We start from the raw sequence: 22,102 nt of genomic DNA, 5'->3' as shown, positions 1-22,102 counted from the left end.
ACAACGATCTGACAACAAGAAACACTGGTTACAGAACATATAAAGGGAAGATAAGTGGTTCCAGCTGGCGCAGACAATCAGGCCGAGATTGGGAACCACGCCCACACAAACGAGAGAGAGAGAGAGAGAGAGAGAGAGAGAGAGAGAGAGAGAGAGAAAGAGAGGCAGTGGATTCATGAACCGTGACACACTGAGCTCGAGCTGTTTTGCAAGGAGGAATGGGAAAAAATGTCAGTCTCTCGATGTGCAAAACTGATAGAGACATACCCCAAGCGACTTACAGCTGTAATCGCAGCAAAAGGTGGCGCTACAAAGTATTAACTTAAGGGGTCGGAATAATTTTGCACGCCCAATTTTTCAGTTTTTGATTTGTTAAAAAAGTTTGAAATATCCAATAAATGTTGTTCCACTTCATAATTGTGTCCCACTTGTTCTTGATTCTTCACAAAAAAATACAGTTTTATATCTTTATGTTTGAAGCCTGAAATGTGGCAAAAGGTCGCAAAGTTCAAGGGGGCCGAATACTTTCGCAAGGCACTGTAACTGAACTAAATGACTATCGCCCCGTAGCACTCACTTCTGTCATCATGAAGTGCTTTGAGAGACTAGTTTTTTTCAGCAGGATAGAACAGCTGCCTCCGGTAAGACAAGGGCTGGCGGTCTGTGTATATTTGTAAAAATAAAGCTGGTGCATGAAATCTAAGGAAGTTTTGCTCGCTTGAGTTAGAGTTTCTCATGATAACGTGTAGACCACACTATTTACCGAAAGAGTTTATCAATTTTCTTTGTAGCTGTCTATTTACCACAACAAACCGATTCTGAAACTTGGACCACACTCAATGAGCAGTATACGGCCATAAAAAAAAACAGGAAAGCGCCAGTCCAGAGGCTGGGGACTTTAATGAAGGGTAAATAAAATCAATTTTACCTCATTTCTACCAGCATGTTCATCCTCTTAAGCATCAGACACTTGTTTTCAATTTTCACCAAAAATGACATACCCATATTCTAACTAGCTCAGGACCTGAAGCAAGGATATGCATATTATATATATATTATTGATACAATTAGAAAGGAAACACTTTGAAGTTTGTGGAAGTTTGTGGAATTGTGAAATGAATGTAGGATAATATAACACATTAGATCTAGTAAAAGATCATGCAAACAAAAAAACATGTGTTTTTTATTTTTATTACATCATCTTTGAAATGCAAAGGAAAGGCCATAATGTATTATTGGCGTTTAGGCCCAATTCTTGCCACTAGATGGCGGCAGTGTTTATGCAAAGTTTCAGATTGAGCCAATGTAGCATTTCAATACTGGACAATATTAATACAATTAAAATAAAGTGCTGATGGATATGTAGGACACAGTCCCCCTCCAAAACAACACATACAATATAGACCCTACTGAGTATTTTCCAACACACTTTAGCTGAGACAGGTCAAAAAGTTCTCTCTACAAGCCTATATCGATCCCATGTACTGACTATAACAGTGTATTATTGCATTGGAGGCTATTTCGTGGGCGGAGTGAAAAGCCAGCAGCAGGCCGTGCTACACAGCTCCCCTCCAAAACTACACTGAGTACTTCCCACCCAACTTTAGCTGAGACAGGTAGAAAACTTCTCTCTCAATAATCTCAACATACCAGAGTCAACATTGTATCATTGTATTCATTATTGATTTTAGTTTTTATTAACCATATTTTGTATTTGTTTTCAAAACGGTCTTATTGCTTTCTCTTGTTGGCACAATAAAAGTGTCAATTGATTAAAATGCTATATCTTTTGAAGGAGTTTTGAAATACGGGCTGTTATTTTGAAGGTTCTGACATGAACATACAAACGTGATGTCATCATTTGTGCTGCTGGCAGAATACTAGTTTCAAAAATACATTTAAGACTTGATGATTGCAAACTGTAAGAAAAAGTATGTGTACAGTCAGTGTGCTAATGTATTGATGTCAACAAAAAATAAAGCAAATATACAGACGAACGATCGATACCGATCACGTTTCAATGTCATTTATATAATATCATTTCACACGAATCAAAAGTGAAACTAAACTGATACAGGCTACCACACCCACAGTGAATATATTTGTTGTTTGCCAGTTGAGGTTATTCAGGCTGTTGAGCAGGAGGGGCCCCAATATTCCCAAACTGAAAAACAAGTTGGTAAAATACATTTTATATAAATAAGTATGTGGACACCCCTTCAAGTTAGTGAATTCGGCTATTTCAGCCACACCCGTTGCTGACAGGTGTATAAAATCGAGCACACAGCTATGCGATCTCCACAGAAAAACATTGGCAGTCGAATGGCCTTACTGAAGAGCTCAGTGACTTTCAATGTAGCGCCATCATAGGATGCCAGGTTTCCAACAAGTCAGTTTGTAACATTTCTGTCGTCCTAGATCTGCTTAGGTCAACTGTATCAAATCAAAGTTTATTTGTCAAGTGCGCAAAATACAACCTTACAGTGAAATGCTTACTTACAAGCCCTAACCAACAGTGCAATTTTTAAGTAAAAAATATATTAGGTAAACAATAGATTTAAAAAATAGATAAAAAAAAATAGTCTATATACAGGTGGTACCGGTACAGAGTCAATTTGCAGGGGCACAGGTTAGTCGGGCTAATTGAGGTAATATGTACATGTAGGTATAGTTCAATGGACTATCGATGGATGATAAACAGAGAGTAGCAGCAGCGAAAAAGAGGGGGTGGCAGGACACAATGCAAATAGCCAGGGTAGCCAATGTGCGGGGGGCACTTGTTAGCTGGGCTAATTGAGGTAATATGTACATGCATGTATAGTTAAAGTGAATATGCATAGATAATAAACAGAGTAGCAGCAGCGTAAAAGAGGGGGTGGCGGGACACAATGCAAATAGTCTGGGTAGCCATTTGATTACCTGTTCATGAGTCTTATGGCTTGGGGGTAAAAGCTGTTTGAGAAGCCTTTTGCTCCTAGACTTGTGCTCTGATAGCGTTTGCCATGCGGTAGCATAGAGAACAGTCTATGACTGGGGTGGCTGGGGTCTTTGACAATTTTTAGGGCCTTCCTCTGACACCGTGTATGCTCGGTCCTCCTTTTCCTGTAGTCCACAATCATCTCCTTTGTCTTGATTACGTTAAGGGACAGGTTGTTATTCTGACACCACCCGGCCAGGTCTCTGACCTCCTCCCTGTAGGCTGTCTTGTCATTGTTGGCGATCAGGCCTACCACTGTTGTGTCGTCTGCAAACTTAATGATGGTGTTGGAGTCGGGCCTGTCCATGCAGTCGTGGGTGAACAGGGAGTACAGGAGGGGACTGAGCACGCACCATTGTGGAGCCCCAGTGTTGAGGATCAGCGAAGTGGAGATGTTCCTACCTACCCTTACCACCTGGGGGCGGCCCATCAGGAAGTCCAGGATCCAGTTGCAGAGGGAGGTGTTTAGTCCCAGGATCCTTAGCTTAGTGATGAGCTTTGAGGGCACTATGGTGTTGAACGCTGAGCTGTAGTCAATTACATTCTCAAGTAGGTGTTCCTTTTGTCCAGGTGGGACAGGGCAGTGTGGAGTGCAATAGAGATTGCATCATCTGTGGATCTGTTTGAGCGGTATGCAAATTGGAGTGGGTCAAGGGTTTCTGGGATAATGGTGTTAATGTGAGCCACTACCAGCCTTTCAAAGCACTTCATGGCTATGGACGTGAGTGCTACGGGTCTGTAGTCATTTAGGCAGGTTGCCTTTGTGTTCTTGGGCATAGGGACTATGGTGGTCTGCTTGAAGCATGTTGGTATTAGACTCAATCAGGGACATGTTGAAAATATCAGTGAAGACACCTTCCAGTTGGTCAGCACATGCCCGGAGCACACGTCCTGGTTTAAAGGTCTTACTCGTGTCAGCTACGGCGAGTGCGATCACAGTTGTCCGGAACAGCTGATGCTCTCATGCATGCTGCAGTGTTGCTTGCCTCGAAGCGAGCATAGAAGTGATTTAGCTCGACTGGTAGGCTTGTGTCACTGGGCAGCTCGCGGCTGTGCTTCCCTTTGTTGTCTGTAATAGTTTGCAGGCCACATCCGACGAACGTCGGAGCCGGTGTAGTACGATTCAATCTTACTCCTGTATTGGCGCATTGCCTGTTTGATGGTTCATCTGAGGGCATAGCAGGATTTCATATAAGCTTCCGGGTTGGAGTCCTGCACCTTGAAAGCGGCAGCTCTACCCTTTAGCTCAGTGCAAATGTTGCCACAGTCCTCGATGCACACTTATTGATAAAGCCAGTGACTGATGTGGTGTACTCATCAATGCCAAAAGTCCCGGGAACATATTCCAATCTGTGCTAGCAAAACAGTCCTGTCGTTTAGCATCTGCTTCATTTGACAACTTTTTTATAGAGCGAGTCACTGGTGCTTCCAGCTTTAATTTTTGCTTGTAAGCAGGAATCAGAAGGATAGAATTGTGGTCAGATTTTCCAAATGGAGGGCGAGGGAGAGCTTTGTACGTTTCTCTGTGTGTGGAGTAAAGCATGTTAGACAAGCAGTCATGAATCAAGTCAACAATCTACTGGCAAATCCTTTTCAATCCTTGTCATATGAAGAGAAATTATAGATTTAATGTGTTGGTGCTCATCGTGCATTGGACATAAACATTACACAAGTGGGAAATCACAAATTCAACAACTAATGGTTTGGAAGGAATCAGTGGCTAACTGCAACCGCTGCAAAGCAATCACTAGCCTGCTATTCAGTGGAGTCGTTGTGTGGTCCAAGTCTGGGTTTAAGGGTCTCTTTTCCAAGCTTAAAAGGATAAACATTCAACACCATGGGCCAGAAAAGTTTGAATGCCTTGGCCATACTCTCAATAAAGCATACTGCATTTAAAACAATTTATAACTCGGAACTCGGAAATCTCAGACTTCATTGAGTTGAAGACAACTGGGAACTGAAAAAACTAGCTCCAACTGGGAAAATGTGTTTTGAACGGTCATCCAACTTGGAATTCCAAGTCAGGAACTCGGGCCTCTTACTCGAGCTGACGTCATGATTCAACCTAGTTTTTTTTCAGAGTTCCCAGTTGTCTTGAAAGCGCCATAAATCCAGAGAATGACAGACTTTGATAACAAAGTTCGATTACAAAATTTGCCCACAAGATGGACTGCCATGCCACCTTCCTGTTCAAGTGAGCACAGCACACCAAGGTGATTCCAAAAATGTATTGTATGCTACTGCATACTGTTGCTAAGAAAGTAATACTAAGTGTATGTTGTGTAGTAAGTCCCTAATAATTTAGTCCCTTTCCCCCTCATAACTTAGCCAAATTGCATTTCTGACTTGGTGGTGCACATATAGCCTGTTTTAGAGAAATGTAATCATCAAATATTGTAAGAACTTTCATTGTCTGCTTATATGTCCCCTGTCACGATGTGCTCAACTGGTTGAAGGTAAGTCGGGTGCAGGAGAGCAGAGATGGGTAATAACAGGCACACTTTATTCATGCTCAAGGAAAACAGCGATAACGCCCAAAGTACAAAAACGGTACAATAAACAAAATACACGGGTCAAACACATACCCGGCGCAAACCAGCCTGATGCGAACCAAACATAACAAACAAATAATTACACACACAGACATGGGGGGGAACAGAGGGTCATATACATTTAGTCGGATGAGGGAATGTGAACCAGGTGTGCGGAAAACCAAGACAAAACAAATGGAAAATGAAAGGTGGAGCGGCGAATGCTAGAAGACCGGTGACGTCGACTGCCGAACACCGTCCGAACAAGGAGAGGTACCGACTTGGACGGAAGTCGTGACATCCCCTTTATTTATCCTACAGTTCTGACTTGGTGTAAAGGGAGAGAATATTGTAAGAACGGCCCATGATCTGAATTCTGTCACTGTACATTTCAAAAGCGCTGAACAAATAGTTATATTGACTATGTCCGTTCTAGCAAGCTCATTGTCTTAATCGAAACTACGGATTGCCTCTTATCCGCTCGTTGTCCCCTTATGCCATAGTTTGTACATCTCAATTGTCAGTAGAAAGTACACCATATCAGCTATGTTTTTATAAAAGGCAGTAAATGAGGCTGAATGAACTGTTTTGCTGCCAGACAAGGTTCTGCTAATAGCCAGGTGTAGCAGTGGTAAGGATTCACTCCATTGTGCTGAAAAGAAAGCTTTGCTGTTGGGACAGCTTTATGTAGGCCCTAACAGTTTGGGCACCGTTTGTCACCGTTATAGTGCAATTCATGTATTGTTTAGTGTTGTTTTGTATTGTTACTTTGCTGGCATGCATCTAAAAAACAAATAGTGTTTGCCCCATGAGAATTTACATGCTAAAATTGCCACTGCTCACTACCGAGTTCAAACTGCCCCTGGAAGCAATGTCAGCACAAAAACGGTTCTTCGGGAGCTTCATGAAATTTGTTTCCATGGCCTAGCAGCCTCAGACAAGCCGAAGATCACCATGCGCAATGTCAAGCGTCGGCTGGAGTGGTGTAAAGCTCGCCGCAATTGGATTCTGGAGCAGTGGAAACGCGTTCTCTGGAGTGATGAATCACGCTTCCCAATCTGGGTTTGGCGGATGCCAGGAGAACGCTACCTGCCCAACTGTAAAGTTTGGTTGGAGGAGGAATAATTGTCTGGGGCTGTTTTTCATGGTTCGGGATCGGCCCCTTAGTTCCATTGAAGGGAAATCTTAACGCTACAGCATATAATGACATTCTAGACAATTTTGTATTCCAACTTTGTGGCGAAAGTTTGCGGAAGGTCCTTTCCTGTTACAGAATGACAATGCCCCCGTAAACGAGGTCCAATTCAGAAATGGTTTGTTGAGATCGTGAGGAAGAACTTGACTGGCCTGCACAGAACCCTGACTTCAACCCCATCGAACACCTTCGGGATGAATTGGAACGCCGACTGCTAGCCAGGCCTAATAGCCCAACCTCACTAATGCTCTTGTGGCTGAGTGGAAGTAAGTCCCCGCAGCAACGTTCCAACATCTAGTAGAAAGCCTCCCTAGAAGAGTGAAGGCTGTTATAGCAGCAAAGGGGGGACCAACTCCATATCAATGCCAATTATTTTGGAACGAGCAGGTGTCCACATATTCTTTTGGTCATGTAGTGTATTTCCAAAGTCAAAAGTCTAACGGTGGTGATTGTCTAGTGGTATACGAAGATGGACAAACAGTAGTGCGGTTCAAAACTGAAGAGGGGAAGTTATGGCAATTGCAAATGATGTCTTAACCTGCCTGTATCACCTGTTGTTTTGACATGACATTAAACCAAATGTTGTGACATTGTTAACTTACAATGTTGCAAATGCCCTGTATTCATGGATGATTATGTTTTTTACATCAGTGCGAGGGGTTATTTTGTATCCCATACAGCCAGGTAGAGAGTTCTTGAGGAGCAAGAGCACGAGATCAGGTGGGAGCGTAGCCCAAAGGACGGCAGATGGCGATATTGAATCGTTTCATCTTTCCCTCCAAAGGGAATGCATGCAGCTAGCTATACACTCCTATATCCTGTGGACCGGTTTGTACATAAAACGTTCTCCATTCAGGGTACTAATGCGATGATTTCCTCTTCAACGGCGAGAAGGCAGGAAAAAAGGGGGACAATATGGGTACTTTATGAAACAGGAGTTTTCCATGCTAGAGTGGCTAATGCCTAGGAATGCTAGTCCCAGACATTGCCATCTGCCAGCCTTTGAGCTAGTTGGATTGAGGAATGCTGAAACTGACCGTTGCAATGCCATCAGATGAGGTCAACACAAGTGGACAGTGGTGATGTGCAGTTTGCAAACAATTCGTTATTTTTGAACGACTCTTTACTGACGTGAGTCATGATTCGTTTTTCTGAGTGACTCGTTAATTTGTGTGGTTCGTTTGAGCTGCTGGCTGCAATGAGTCCTACAGTATGATACATGCTTCTCTGGCTCAGCGGCTCCAGAGACAGCCTGGATGACGCGATCCATGCGACTACAAAGCGAAGAGCTGGTGTGCATGGCCAAAGAGCTCTATTTTCATGTCATTTGAACATGGCACTTGGTTTGGACCCGGTGTGTTGGTGTTTCATACTGGAGAGGGAATGGAAATCAACGACGCTGGACAGAGTGGACTCAGGTGTATCAAAAAGGCGGTTTATTGAGTCAAAGATATCTTGTTCTACATCGTGCACGGACCTAAGGAATGCGACTCTGTGAAGAGTCAGAATAATTAGGCTGCTCAGCCAGAGTTTACAGCAGAATGTATACACATAATAATGTAGGTGGAGTCTCGTCGTGTTGGTCTTCTGACTGGTCCTGAAGAGTTGGAGGCGGGCCTTGCTCTAGCCAGAGCTGGCCCCATTGGTGCACAGCAAAGTCCTTTGCTCTTGGCTCTTGTTCAAAACAAAGTCATCAGCGATTGGATATCTCTAACCAATAAGAGTATCAAACCCAGACACATTTTCTAAACGCTGCATACCCACGTGTGTTCTAGCTCAACCCATTGGTTTTTGGGACCAATCAGAACGGTTAGAATGTTTGCGTTCTAGAAATCATAGGAGAGGTACTCAGATAGGGACTCATTGCGGAAAAGAGACTAACGTCCGTGGGTGTAGAGTTTGGTCGGAGAAAGGAGTCTGGGTAGCCAGGCCAGGTTGCCTCTGCTAGGAAGCTAAAACTTGACCAGAAGTGGATCTTCCAGCAGGACAATAACCCCAAGCACCCATCAAAATCCACAATTTAAGTTAATTGACCACAAAATCTACATTTTGCAGTCCTTAAGCGCAGGCTAAGGATACCATAGATCTGGAAAGATTCTATATGGAGGAATGGTCTAAGATCCCTCCCAAAAGGGTCAGTGCCATTACCCTCACAAGGTGAGGTATTGAAAACAGGTGCCAATAATTTTGACCCCCATCTTTGAGAAATACATTATTCTGAGCAATTGTATTAGTATAATAATATTTTTTTTGCATACAATATAGCTCCCTATCTGTAATTTCTTTGTTGTTTTTGCTCACCTTTATCGTGCCAACAATAGATAATTGGACAGTGATGTTCCATCAAAGACCTTTAAACCCCATTAGGTTACTCTGTCTAATGTGTGTCCTGTATCATGGGAGAAGAGACACATCCTACTGTACTCTGTTGCTGTTCAGGCCACAGGTCTGATTTATAGGGTCAGTGTAGACCTTATACATTTATCTAGTTTTGTGTTAAATAAAAATAGTTGCACTCCCATGTATTGTTAGTCAAAGACATTTTCAATAAGTGCATTCTATCCAATCTCTAAATGTCCTTCTCTTAAGCCTCAAGCAGCCACCTTTATCTGAACACCACAATATCCCTTTGTATCGCTACGGGCATTGTTTGCTTGTAATTCATGTGGTATACAAAGCTAGGTGGAATCAATACATTCATAGAGGCCTACCGTTTTATTTTAAAACACCAGATTTATTGACAATTCGATTCACAAATCAACTTTTGCAACAACAAAAAACTGAAATCATTTTACATTTCGACCTTTAAAAAAATATATATACAAAATATACATTTGTGAAGCACAACAAATAATCAATCACAGCAAGTCAATTGACACAGGGTTCAGCTTCAAGCATTTGTATGAACACAGACACAGAGCCTTGGTTGCTTCACCCAAATTGGTGTATTCCCATCCCAATCAACCCACAGCCTGTACCTTCAACACCTCACCAAGTGTCTTCAGAAAATATTCACACCCCTAGACTTGTTCCACATTTTGTTTTACAGACTGAATTAAATTGAGATGTTTTTCATCACTGTCCTACACGCAACTTATAATCTCATAGTGAATTATGTTTAAATGTTTTTCCCACACAAATTAATAAAATATGCCTTGAGGTAACTATTAACTATTCATAATATTTCAAAACATGCATCGTTTGCAACAAGGCACTAAAGTCATCTAAAAAAAATGGTGGCAAAGCAATTCACGTTTTGTCCTGAATACAAAGAGCTCGTTATGTGTGGGGCAAATCCAACACGTCACATTACTGAGAACCACTCTCCATATTTTCAAGCATAGTGGTGGCTGCGTCATCTTATTAGGTAGTCTTGTAATTGTTAAGGACTGGGTCGTTTTTCAGGATAAAAAAAGAAATGGAACTAAGTTTAGGCAAAATCCAAGAGGTCTGCTTTTCCACCAGATACTGGGAGATGAATTCATCTTTCAGCAGGACAATATCCTAAAACACAAGGCCAAATCTACATGAATTGCTTATTGAAATTTTACTAGGCAAATCGGTTAAGAACAAATTCTTATCTACAATGACAGCCTACTCCAGCCAAACACAAACGACACTGGGACAATTGTGCGACACCCTATGGGACTACCAATCACGGTCGGATGTGATACAGCCTGGATTCGAACCAGGTACTATAGTGACGCCTCTTGCACTGAGATGCAGTGCCTTGGACCGCTGCGCCACTCGGGATTCCCAAGGAAACAGTGAATGTTCCTGAGTGGCAGAGTTACAGCTTTGGCTCAAATCTGCATATGGCATGACCTGAAAATGGTTTTCTAGCAATGATCAACAACCAATTTGACAGAGCTTGAAGAATTTTGAAAATAATAACATGGGCTAACGATGCACAATACAGGTTTGGAAAGCTCTTAGAGACTTAACCAGAAAGACTCACAGTCAGGGGGTTGAATCTAATCAAGATTTAATAGGGTTTCTTTTTCTTTTTATAATAATTTTTCTTCTACTTTGACAGAGTATTTTGTGCAGATCTGTGACAAAAAAACAACAACATTTAAATCACACTTTGGAAAAAAAGGTTGTGAACTTTCTAAAAGATTGGATAGGTGTGAGCAACATGGATTTTTATCGGCGTGTTGCTTATGCCGATCCAATCCTTTCAGATCTACACGTGCCTAGGGGTAGATTTGGAGCTGGGCCGTAGAAGAGGGTTAAGTAAGTAGGTGTCTAGGTCGGTCAGTGTGGTGAAAAAAACGCTAGCGACACCTGCGGTCCCATGCTCCACCGAGTTCACATTACACACTCAAACTAAAACAATATTATCATGACCAAGACCGGGCATCCATAAGGTCTTATTCATGCATATATTTAAAGCAATGAATATCAAATGGAAAATTAAAACAATGCATTGAAATGTACTGTATGTGCAACATGTGGATGCATTCTACTGTAGTGTATAAAAATCAACATATTCAGTTGCTGACTTCAGACATCCGTTTCCCCTCGTAAACTAGGCTCATTCAACAACAGTAGGATAGACTGGGGGCAGTTGTAACGGGGGTCAATTGTAACACCTTGCATATCTCCAAACTTGCTGTGATGAAACTCACACAGTGCATGGTCTCTCTCCCTGCTTGAAAGGTTACAGCGAAATATCTCACTCTGCACATTTTATGGGCAAATATTATTATTTTTTTAGGGGTGAATGTAGTCCGTCCGTCCCCCAATCGGATGCATTTTTCCTTTACGCTCCAATAATTCAAACTAGCATCATTTTCATCACTATATACTGGCTGAATATTGATGTGACACTATTGTTGTCTCTTGACAGGCACATGAGGTTTTGTCATGGTTGCTAGGGTGGGGAGGCAATTGTAAAGCAGTGTTAAAAATGACCCTGAGCCAAGCAGCCAAAATATGAAAACAAGTGATTTTTACATGCATGATACAAATACTAACTAAATAGCCTTGGGGTCCAGTAGCATACCAAAGAAGTTGTAAACAGTCATCTAGGAACCATCAGACTATTCAGATGTTTTGAGAGGAACTGAATGGCCATACTCAAAACATACTGTAATCATTGGTTACATACATAGAATTACTAATTTTTTGCAAAATAATTACACACGTCTATGATAATTCATAAACATTCATGTTTTTTTTAAGTTAAGTGAATTTATTTGGTTTATTTTTTAGGTGTTACATTTGACCCCAGCTACTGTTAAAAAAACATATTTCAAACCCTCTCTCTGGCCCTGGTACTTGTAGACAAACTTTGACTTCTTACAGCTGAGATAGGCTGAGGTCGAGGGTTGGTAGCCTGAGTCTATAGATGGGCTAGCTGATAACGTCACGAAAACGACACGCACTCTTCAAATGGGGCATAAGTCTGTGAGAGGTTGTGATTCTGGATGGCCAGATAGCTACTAACAATGACAAGAGTCGTGACTCTTTTCAGCTAGTTTCATCTAGTTCTTGATACCATGTCTTGTTTTGAGGTGTTTTGACTGATTTCATGTCAATGCTAATATGGCTAAAATTAGCTCGGTAACTAACCAACAACTGTAACAAGTGCTCATTGTGCAACATTTATTTAGGTTTTCAATAAACATAGTCGACGACATGTCGTTTACATGTCAACAAGTCAATCCTGTCTGTTTGGACCCATTGTTGCGCACGAGTCGGTTTTGTTGCTAAACAACCAACCCATCTACTGTCCTGTTGCAAAAGGCCACTTCACACCTATGTGCTCGGGACCAGGTTCCCAGGGAACAGAGTCAGCTGACCTGGTCAGCCAATCAGTGGCTTAGCCTGGGAGCATCAGAACCCCACACTGCTTCTCAACTCTTCAGTTCTTTCCAGGGCAGGTTGAGAAGGGCTCTAAACTGATGTCCTCCACCTCAACTCACATCTGGACCCTTTCCACATGGACAACACTGCCTCCCAACTGGTGTTAGTGAGTCTTTGACAATGAACCACTATACATTAGTTTTCTCCTCTTCTTGTTTGCCATGTATGTGCGCTTGTCCGTTCCGGTCCTCAGAATACCAGCCCTGGGTCCACGGACCTCATCGGCCCATGAGGACAGTCTAGTGTTCTCTTCCCGTTTACCGTGTGTTTGGTGTATGGAAATAAAGTGTGAATTGTATCCCTATCTCCTACTGGTCATTTACACCTAACCGGGGTGCTGGGAAAGTTGTACCATAATCTAAACTGGTACCTCTTTCAGAGACCACCAAATGGTGTGCTTCTTTTTCATGGTCCTTCGAGCCGGATAGGTGCAATTGTCCTGGACTATGACCAGTAGTGAAGGGATGCAGTTCTTGATGCATACCATGCCCAGGACGAGGCACACACACCGGCAAGAAGAGGACCGGGAACTCCGGAGACTCCAGTGAAAAAGTAAGAGGCTCCAGCGTATCACAGATGCTGTCATCAAGAAACTGCAGGAGGTAGATGCGAGGGGTGGCATGGTAACATCAGGACAAACCCAAGGCACTATGTGGGCATAGAGAACCCGCAGCGCTGGTCCTGAGTCCTGCCCGTCCAGCAGCCACTAGCTCCAAGACCTCCGCCTGGCTACTGGCAGCACCCAAAAGTCTGCACTTCAAGCAAAGCAGTTCCCCGGTAGGCAGTCATTGTGAATAAGATTTTGTTCTAAACTGACTTGCCTAGTTAAATAAAGGTTACATTTTATTTTTTTAAAGCCCCTGAGCACCGATGGATCGACCAACTGAGCTCAGGACAGGGCAACAGCCTCAAATGGCTTGGGTGCCATGGCCACCGGTCCAGCCATCCCCTCACTCATGTAGAGTGGCCACCGGCACGCCAGCCAGTTCTGCCACCACCTGGACTCCAGCATGTCCGGTGGTCACTAGTGCACCAGGAGGTTCTCCAGCCAGTGCCCTCGCCAGTTCCTCGGCCAAGACTACCACCAGGACTCCAGCACGTCCAGCGGTCTACAGTGTCACAAGTGCTCCAGCCAGTGCTCAAGCTAGTTACTCGGACAGTCAAACGGTCACCATCGGAACCTGAGCACATCCAGCAGCCAGGTCCGCACCCAACCTGCACCCCAGGAGGCGCCACCACAATCAGCACCTGAGCCAGTGAAGCCATTGCCAGGGCTGCAGCCAGTCCAGCAAGCGTCAGAGCTCCAACCTGCAGACAACCAGCCAGACCTGCAGCTACCGGTGCCTGAGCCAGCACCCTAGCCAACACTCCAGTTACTGTCACTCCTGGGCAGCCATAACCGGACTCAACTCCGGTGCTGGTCCCTACACTACCTGCTGCCCTTGCAGAACTGCTCGGCCTGGACCTGACGCCCACGACGACTCTCCAGCAAGAGTCCCAGTTGGCATCCCATCCAGCACCAGAGCCTCCAGCGCCATGTACTCTGGACCTGCAGTCAGCTGACCCTGATCCTGTTCTGGTTCCAGCATCAACTGCAGTCAAGAACTAGCCCTGACCTCGGCACAGCGTCTGGCCCTGTCCTGGACCCACCGGCCGACTACGCTCCAGTCCCGACACCATCGGCTGATCCAACGGCGGCCCTGGATTCCCCATCTGGACCTGATAGGATACAATTAGCGGCTAGCATGTATACAAGAGTTAACAGTTAACTGCCCTGGTATGAATGATTTGGAGTCAGATGTAAGTTTACTATTTATAAAAAATTACTGGCTTAGTTCAAGTGGTCTCTGAGCAAAAAAACAAGACAAACTCGGTTACCAGACTACCCTATCTAGGATACATATTAGATCAGTGTTTTTACATTATATCTTCCTCACACACATCTCTTATCAGATTATGTAACTACTAACTACCCTATGAAATAATGTACTTAAAAAGTAAGTACCTACACACCAGTGGAGGCTGCTGAGGCGAGGACGGCTCATAATAATGGCCAGAATGGTGTAAATGGAATCAAACACATGGAAACCATATTTGATACCATTCCACCAATTCTGCACAATCCATTACCATGAGCCCATCCTCCCCAATTAAGGTGCCACCAACCTCCTGTGGTACACTCCAATCAAAGGGAGCCTATGAAGGGCACAAGTGTGCGAACGCCCTGAGTCGAGGTGTTAATCCTAGGCACCATGTTTTTGTGCTCTCTTAGGCCCAGAACAGACTCCTAGTCAACTTAGGATTTGACCTTCATTGTAGCCAACAATCAAAATAGAGAGAGCGGGTGTGGCGCACACATGATAAAATAAATCAATTTATATATACAGTATGACTTGGGACGCAAGGTTTTCCTGACCCCGTGAGCCAACCAGGGAACAACTCTGGGTCTCACGATCAGATGACATGGTCAGAAAAAACTCCTGGCCCTGAAGAGGTAATTCACCAGAAGCAGAAAGCACGATGGAAAAGGCCGGTTTGTGCAGCATGACAGTTTGTCTGACAGCACATGATACATACATCAGCTATAACAAAAGCATCAATAAATAAATACATACATACAATGTATACATACACAGGATAGAAAGAAATAAAAACTGAAAAGCTGCATGGGCAATGGCAACTCATGACAATCTGCTTCCCAAATGGCACCCTATTCTCTATAGTGCCCTACTTTTGACCAGGACATTATGGGGCCATGGTCGAAAGTAGTACAAAGGGTGCCATTTCGGACACAGCGAAATTCGTATATCAGGGATAAAAAAAGTTCAAATGGATCTACTGATTTGATCACCCAACACAGACAGGTAGCCTGGTGGGTGCGTCTTTCTGCTTTTAGGCAGGGATTCAACACGAAACGGTGCGTGAGCGCGCTTGACATTGGTCATTTCCAATTGAGCCGACATCCGCAGCGTTTACCTTAAATGCGATCTCCACGAACCCAGTAAAATTGCATTTGAAAGCAGCATTGTCTACAAGCGTGATCTGATTGAATCCCGGACGTAGTCAGCTTGTGCATTGTTGATGTCGAACGCAGAAACATGCACCCAGGCTAGTAAAAAGGAATACCCTGGAACGCTCTAGAAGGTATTGTAACCGAGAACACCACAGACGAAACCTTGTTAGCTACAGTTGAAGACAGTCCCCTCTTTACTACAGTACTCTGGTGGGAAGAATAGGATGGAAGAATGTACACAGGGATCAAACCAGTCTATGATGATTATAAAATAACAAAACCATCCTACAGTACATGAGTTTCAAAGTGGCATGCTAGCACATTCAAATACAACTGACCTAAACAAGACTAATACAGTTGTACTTTTTCAAAGTAAATTATATTAATATATATTATTTATTGCATTACAGCAGGAGGATTGCCCTTGGCTTAGCTCGGGAGTCGGAGCATGTGTGTGAAACAAAGAAAATATTTGTTAGAAAGGAAATGGGGAAAAAAAACAAAGAAAAAACAAAATATATTCTCCATTGGAACACAGGAGTGATGGTTGTTGATAATGGGCCCCTGTACGCCTATGTAGATATTCCATTTAAAAAAATTGCCGTTTCCAGCTACACTGGTCATTTACAACATTAAATGTCTACACTATATTTCTGATCAATTTGATGTTTTTTTTAAATGGACAATGTTTTTTTACTTTTCTTTCAAAAACAAGGACATTTCTAAGTGACCCCAAACTTTTGAACGGTAGTGTATCATCATTTTTGGGATGATAAAATATTTTCAGTGTAAACTTAAAACGATTAAAACCATATATAATGTATGTAGAAAAGATAAAGGAGCAATATTTGTTTTTACTTAGATCATCTTTGAGGACTAACAATCACCAAAATAAAACTAGAATATAAAATTCCCAAAATGTCATGGCTTTGATTTTGTTATAGTTATCCGAGTCACTCAGATAGCGTAAGAACATGGCATGAGCCATAGGAAATTATCTTTAAGTGTAAAATGTTCTCTCCACCCCATGGCAAAATTGCAGGAAATTTGCTTTAAAACCGCTAAATGTTGCCTCTGCGGCCAAGAGGAGGGCCTCTAAATCCACACCATTGGCCATGCCAACTAGCCCCCCACGTTTACTTAGCCACCGCTGCTGAAAAAAATCCTGGGGGAAACCCTGTCTGGTATTGGGGCAAAAGAAAGGAGGAACATGCTGAAGTGTGATAACCCCTATGTGATACAGTGAGAGACAATATCATAGAACAGTGACCGTGGGAGAGCGTACCCCCCATCCCTAAGCAGGAACTACAGTAAATCATTCCCCAGGCCTTCAATAACGTTCCACAATATTATAAATAATTCCGTTTTTGTTTGCCTTTCTTTTAAAAGTAAAAAAGAAAAATGCTTTGGGATCTTTCTTTTATAAAAAACAAAACAATTATACCATAATACAATTTAAACAAGGATCCCCCCACCCCCAAAAAAAGATTGGATTATCGCAGTGATAAACCACCCAGCACGTGTAGCAGTTTGGTTGAGGTTAGCGCTACCTGCTAGGAGCCAGTGCTTTCGGGCTGAGGTGGGTTGAGTGCTCCTCGGTTTAGGTCAATGGGCACTGAGGAGGAGTGCGATTATGAGCTTGAGGTAGAAGTTCCCCTCAACCACAGATCTAGGATCATATTACCCTTTCTCCAATCCTAACAAACAAGAGGGATGAGAAACGATCTGACCCAGTGTCAGCAGTTAGAACCAACTTCGATGGCTGATTGGTGGCATGTATTGCCACGCCCCTCTGTTCATTGTCTGAGCCAATCAGAAGGGAGAGTTCATCCCTAGTTTGGTCTCAAACTGTAGCTTCTGTCTCTTCTGGTAGCGAACCCTCACCCTGCAGACAGAAGGAATGGACCGATCAACACATAAGAACAGTTTTTCGCCCCACATGACTATCCCTTCTCTAATCCTCTTCTCTCAACCATTCGGTCATCCGCAATCTTCTGCCTTTCTCTCCCTCTCCCTCCTATCATACCACTCCTACTGTACTTGCATAGTTAAATAAAGGCTAAATTTAAAAAATAGACTCATCCTTTCCCCTTCCCACTTCTCTCCTCTCCTCACCCTCCTCCATCTTACCGTATCTCGTGTAGTTTGACAGCCTCATTGAGCAGCACCACCACCAGGGAGGACAGGGAGACAAGTAGCCAGGCCAGCATGGGGATGTCCTTCAGGTCAAAGGTCAAATGTGCCAACCGGTCCTGCCACAGCTGGTAGTCCACCGTGGCCTGCACCAACTGACCCAGCAGACTGGAGGTGGGGAGGAAGGGCGGGGAAGACCGAAAGAGTGAGAAAAGAGTATCAGTTGATGCCAAAAAAAGCTGAAACTTCTCTATTGCAGCTGCCTTTTAATACTTGTCAGAAACAGTTAGGCTACACGCGCACACACACAAACAGAAACACACACACTTACACAACGGGGACAGTGAGGCACCACCAGGTGTTGCTGAAGGGGTTCTTCTTCCACAGCGGCTGAGAGCGATGGACATAGCTCAGAGAGATGACCACTGGGAAAGGAGGGCGAGAGAAATGGAAAGAAAATAAAACGTAAAGATAAAGACATGAATCTTGGCTCTCTATATAGGGCCCTGGTCAAAAGTAGTGCACGATATAGGAAATAAGGTGCTATTTGGGATACAACCGGATATGATAGATGCAGGGGTGAGAGTGACACAGAAAGCTCCTCCTGCCTCCCGGGTGGCGCAGTGGTCTAAGGCTGTGCCACCAGAGACTCTGTGTTCGAGCCCAGGCTCTGTCGCAGCCGGCCGTGACCGGGAGGTTCATGGGGCGACGCACAATTGGCCTAGCGTCGATCGGGTTAGGGAGGGTTTGATGGCCTAGCGTCGTCCGGGTTAGGGAGGGTTTGGCCGGTAGGGATTTCCTTGTCTCATCGCGCACTAGCGACTCCTGTGGCGGGCCGGGCGCAGTACATGCTAACCAGGTCGTCAGGTGCACAGTGTTTCCTGCGACACATTGGTGCGGTCGGCTTCCGGGTTGGATCCACGCTGTGTTAAGAAGCAGTGCGGCTTGGTTGGGTTGTGTTTCGGGGGACGCATGGCTTTCGACCTTCGTATCTCCCGAGCCCGGAGATACGAAGATAGTAACTACTAACAATTGAATACCCCCCCCCCCCCCCAAAAAAGAAAGCTCCTCCTACCTGTGTGCAGGGCCAGGAACCCAGCCATGACTTTCTGAGTGAGCAGCAGGCCGTTGGACAGCTCCCTGAACCAATGGGGAGCGTCCTGAGCCGAACTGACCCTGAGGATATCACTACAGCTGATGGTGGTGTTCTCTGCCATGGTCAGGTTGTTGGCCCTCAGGCAGACCTCGTGCAGCGTGAAGCCAAAGCCCAGGAGGTAGGCACACACAGTCAGGCCAAACCTCAAAAGGAAACAACCCAGGAAGTAGTTCTGCGTCTGCAGGAAGTAGATATACACAAATGTAAAGGTTAAAAGGAATGCCATGGTACACATGTCATGATTAAGATAGATAACACACATCTGATTCAGAACGAGAAGAGGTGAAGGGAGCATATTTGGAGTTGGCCAATCATGAAAATGAATATAAACTGACAGGGTCAGAGTGAAAACCTACAGGACGGTAACTCTCCAGGAACAGGGTCAGAGTGAAAACCTACAGGACGGTAACTCTCCAGGAACAGGGTCAGAGTGAAAACCTACAGGACGGTAACTCTCCAGGAACAGGGTCAGAGTGAAAACCTACAGGACGGTAACTCTCCAGGAACAGGGTCAGAGTGAAAACCTACAGGACGGTAACTCTCCAGGAACAGGGTCAGAGTGAAAACCTACAGGACGGTAACTCTCCAGGAACAGGGTCAGGGTGAAAACCTACAGGACGGTAACTCTCCAGGAACAGGGTCAGAGTGAAAACCTACAGGACGGTAACTCTCCAGGAACAGGGTCAGAGTGAAAACCTACAGGACGGTAACTCTCCAGGAACAGGGTCAGAGTGAAAACCTACAGGACGGTAACTCTCCAGGAACAGGGTCAGAGTGAAAACCTACAGGACGGTAACTCTCCAGGAACAGGGTCAGAGTGAAAACCTACAGGACGGTAACTCTCCAGGAACAGGGTCAGAGTGAAAACCTACAGGACGGTAACTCTCCAGGAACAGCCCTGGTCTAGTGTACAGTAATACGTCTAAAACTGGGCCGGTGTGGGTAAACTACAACACGTACCTTTCTGGGGATGGCATCTTGGTTTTTCCCCGTGGCCACGTTCATCACAGAACTTTCTGGTGGCTTTCCTAAAAACGACACACTGCCAACACAACACCCATAGTTATCATGTGTAATGCTGTTCGACTATATAACATTTGAGTTTGAAACCCATATGGTTAGTAGCAGTGATACCTGAGCAGTGGACAGCTGAAGCAGGACAGCCAGAGGATATCAGTGATGTTCATGGGAGGTGGGAGCTGGGCGAGGCAGGCCAGAAACTACACAACGCCAGGGAAACAAACAATACTTTCAGAAAATATTCAGCTCAAACTGTTGCATCCTCAGCTCTTTTATGATAGAAAAAAATAAATAGGCTGGTATGAGAAACTAGGGTGATAAAAAGAGCATTAGTATTTCAAGAATGCGAGGCTCAGGACAGTTCTCTCTCTCACCTGGATGAGGACCAGGGTCAGCTGACACTGCAATAGGAACAGGAAGCTTTTGCGGATGCCGTACGTAGTGTGACGAGCCTTGAAGGGAATCATACACGTAAAATAAATATATTGTATCTCTGTCAGCGTGCACGTGTATGTGTCTCACCTGTTCTATGAGTTTGACCATGCTGACCGACTCCCCCTGGTGGAAGGTGACAGAACAGGCCAGGGTGTTGAGTTGACCAGAGAGACTGAGGGGAGACAGACCCTCCACCTCCCCGTTCAGGCCTGCTCCTGTCGCGTAGCCGAACGTCTCCCACGAACACCGCGACGGGTACAGGGGGTCCAGGGCGATGCTGGGGGAAGGACAAGAGGTTTTGTTGTTATTCATCTTTATTTATGAGGAACGGTATTGTGAGTTCATCATTTCATTAAGACCTGGAGCAGTTGTGTTATCAGGTTGTAAGTGAATGTATGGACGCACATCTTAGACTATTTATAAATGAACTAGGCAACAACTGCCGAGTTTGTGACATGCGTTTGTTTCACGTGTACCTGAGGTCGCTTTGTAGGAAGAGGCAGCTGTTGCGGAAGTTGGCAGAGCTCCCCAGGCAGCACGTCACCTCTCTGTTCTCCTGCATGATCTTTATCATCTCACACATAGCTACACACACACACAAAAAAGATTCAGAACAATCTCACACACGTACAATGAGCAAAAATATGAACCCAACAATTTCTAAGATTTTACTGAGTTACAGTTCAAATACGGGAATCAGTCAACTGAAAAATTCATTAGGCCCTGATCTATGGATTTCACATCACTGGGAATACAGAAGGTAGGGTCGTGGATCACAAAACCAGTCAGAATTTAATTTGACCGCCATTTGACTCATCCTTCGCATTGAGTTGATTAGCCTGTTGATTGTGGCCTGTTGAATTTACCCCACTCCTCTTCAAGGGCTGTGCCAAGTTGCTGGATATTGGCGGGAACTGGAACGCGGTCGTACACGTCAATCCAGAGTATCCCAAACCTGCTCAATGGGTGACATGTCTGGTGAGCATGCAGGCTATGGAAGAACTGGGACATTTTCAGCTTCCTGGAGTTGTGTTCAGATCCTTGTGACATGGTTGTGCATTATCATGCTGAAACATGAGGTGATGGTGGTGGGTGAATGGCTCGACAATGGGCCTCAGGATCTCATCACGGTATCTCTGTGCATTCAAATTGCCATCAGTAAAATGCAATTCTGTTCGCCTGCCATAACATAATCCCACCATGGGGCACTCTGTTCACAACGTTGACATCAGCAATCTGCTCGCCCACAAGTTGTCATAAACGTGGTCTGCGGATGTGAGGCCGGTTGGACGTATTGCCAAAGTCTCTAAAACAATGTTGAGGCGGCTTATGGTAGATAAATTAACATAAACTTCTCAGGCAACAGCTCTGGTGGACATTACTGCAGTCAGCATGCCAATAGCACACTCCCTCAAAACCTGAGACATCTGTGGCATTGTGTGACAAAGCTGCATATTTTAGAGTGACCTTTTATTGTCCCCAGCAACAAGGTGCACCTGTGTAATGATCATGCAGTTTAATCAGCTTCTTGATATGCCACACCTGTCAGGTGGATGGATTACCTCGGCAAAGGAGACATGCTCACTCACAGAGATGTAAACAAATTTGTGCCAAAAAATTCAGAGAAATAGGCTTTTAGTGCTTATGGAAAATGTCAGGGATCTTTTTTTTCAGCTCATGAAACATGGGACCAACACTTTACATGCATATTTTTGTTCAGTGTAGCTGTAACAAGCATAGCTACATTGCAAATCTTGAGATAAAATAAACT

General features: G+C 44.3%; 1 protein-coding gene across 8 annotated transcripts in view; it reads right to left on the bottom strand.

Annotated features, from left to right (window-relative positions):
- Positions 1-9,944: 9,944 nt before the first annotated feature.
- The window catches only part of LOC118398926 (transmembrane protein 94-like), a 39,440-nt gene continuing 27,282 nt past the window's right edge, over positions 9,945-22,102 (bottom strand). For 6 of the 8 annotated variants that reach the window (XR_008078572.1, XR_008078568.1, XR_008078573.1 and 3 more), the window contains 8 exons: positions 20,808-20,916; positions 20,419-20,608; positions 20,271-20,348; positions 20,011-20,096; positions 19,837-19,918; positions 18,796-19,054; positions 18,052-18,643; positions 17,833-17,888 (listed from right to left, as the gene is read on the bottom strand). Coding sequence is in view for 2 of the 8 variants with exons in the window: in XM_052478182.1 (XP_052334142.1) it covers positions 17,400-17,472; positions 17,718-17,888; positions 18,052-18,145; positions 18,796-19,054; positions 19,837-19,918; positions 20,011-20,096; positions 20,271-20,348; positions 20,419-20,608; positions 20,808-20,916 (1,142 nt within the window). In the remaining 6 variants the exon portion in view is untranslated. The other 2 variants (XM_052478182.1, XM_052478183.1) reach the window with 2 other exon arrangements.

Source organism: Oncorhynchus keta, chromosome 24 (assembly GCF_023373465.1).
Source record: "Oncorhynchus keta strain PuntledgeMale-10-30-2019 chromosome 24, Oket_V2, whole genome shotgun sequence".
Lineage (NCBI taxonomy): Eukaryota > Metazoa > Chordata > Actinopteri > Salmoniformes > Salmonidae > Oncorhynchus > Oncorhynchus keta.
Note: the sequence above shows the minus strand (reverse complement) of the source record. Positions and strands in the feature narration are given on the sequence as shown.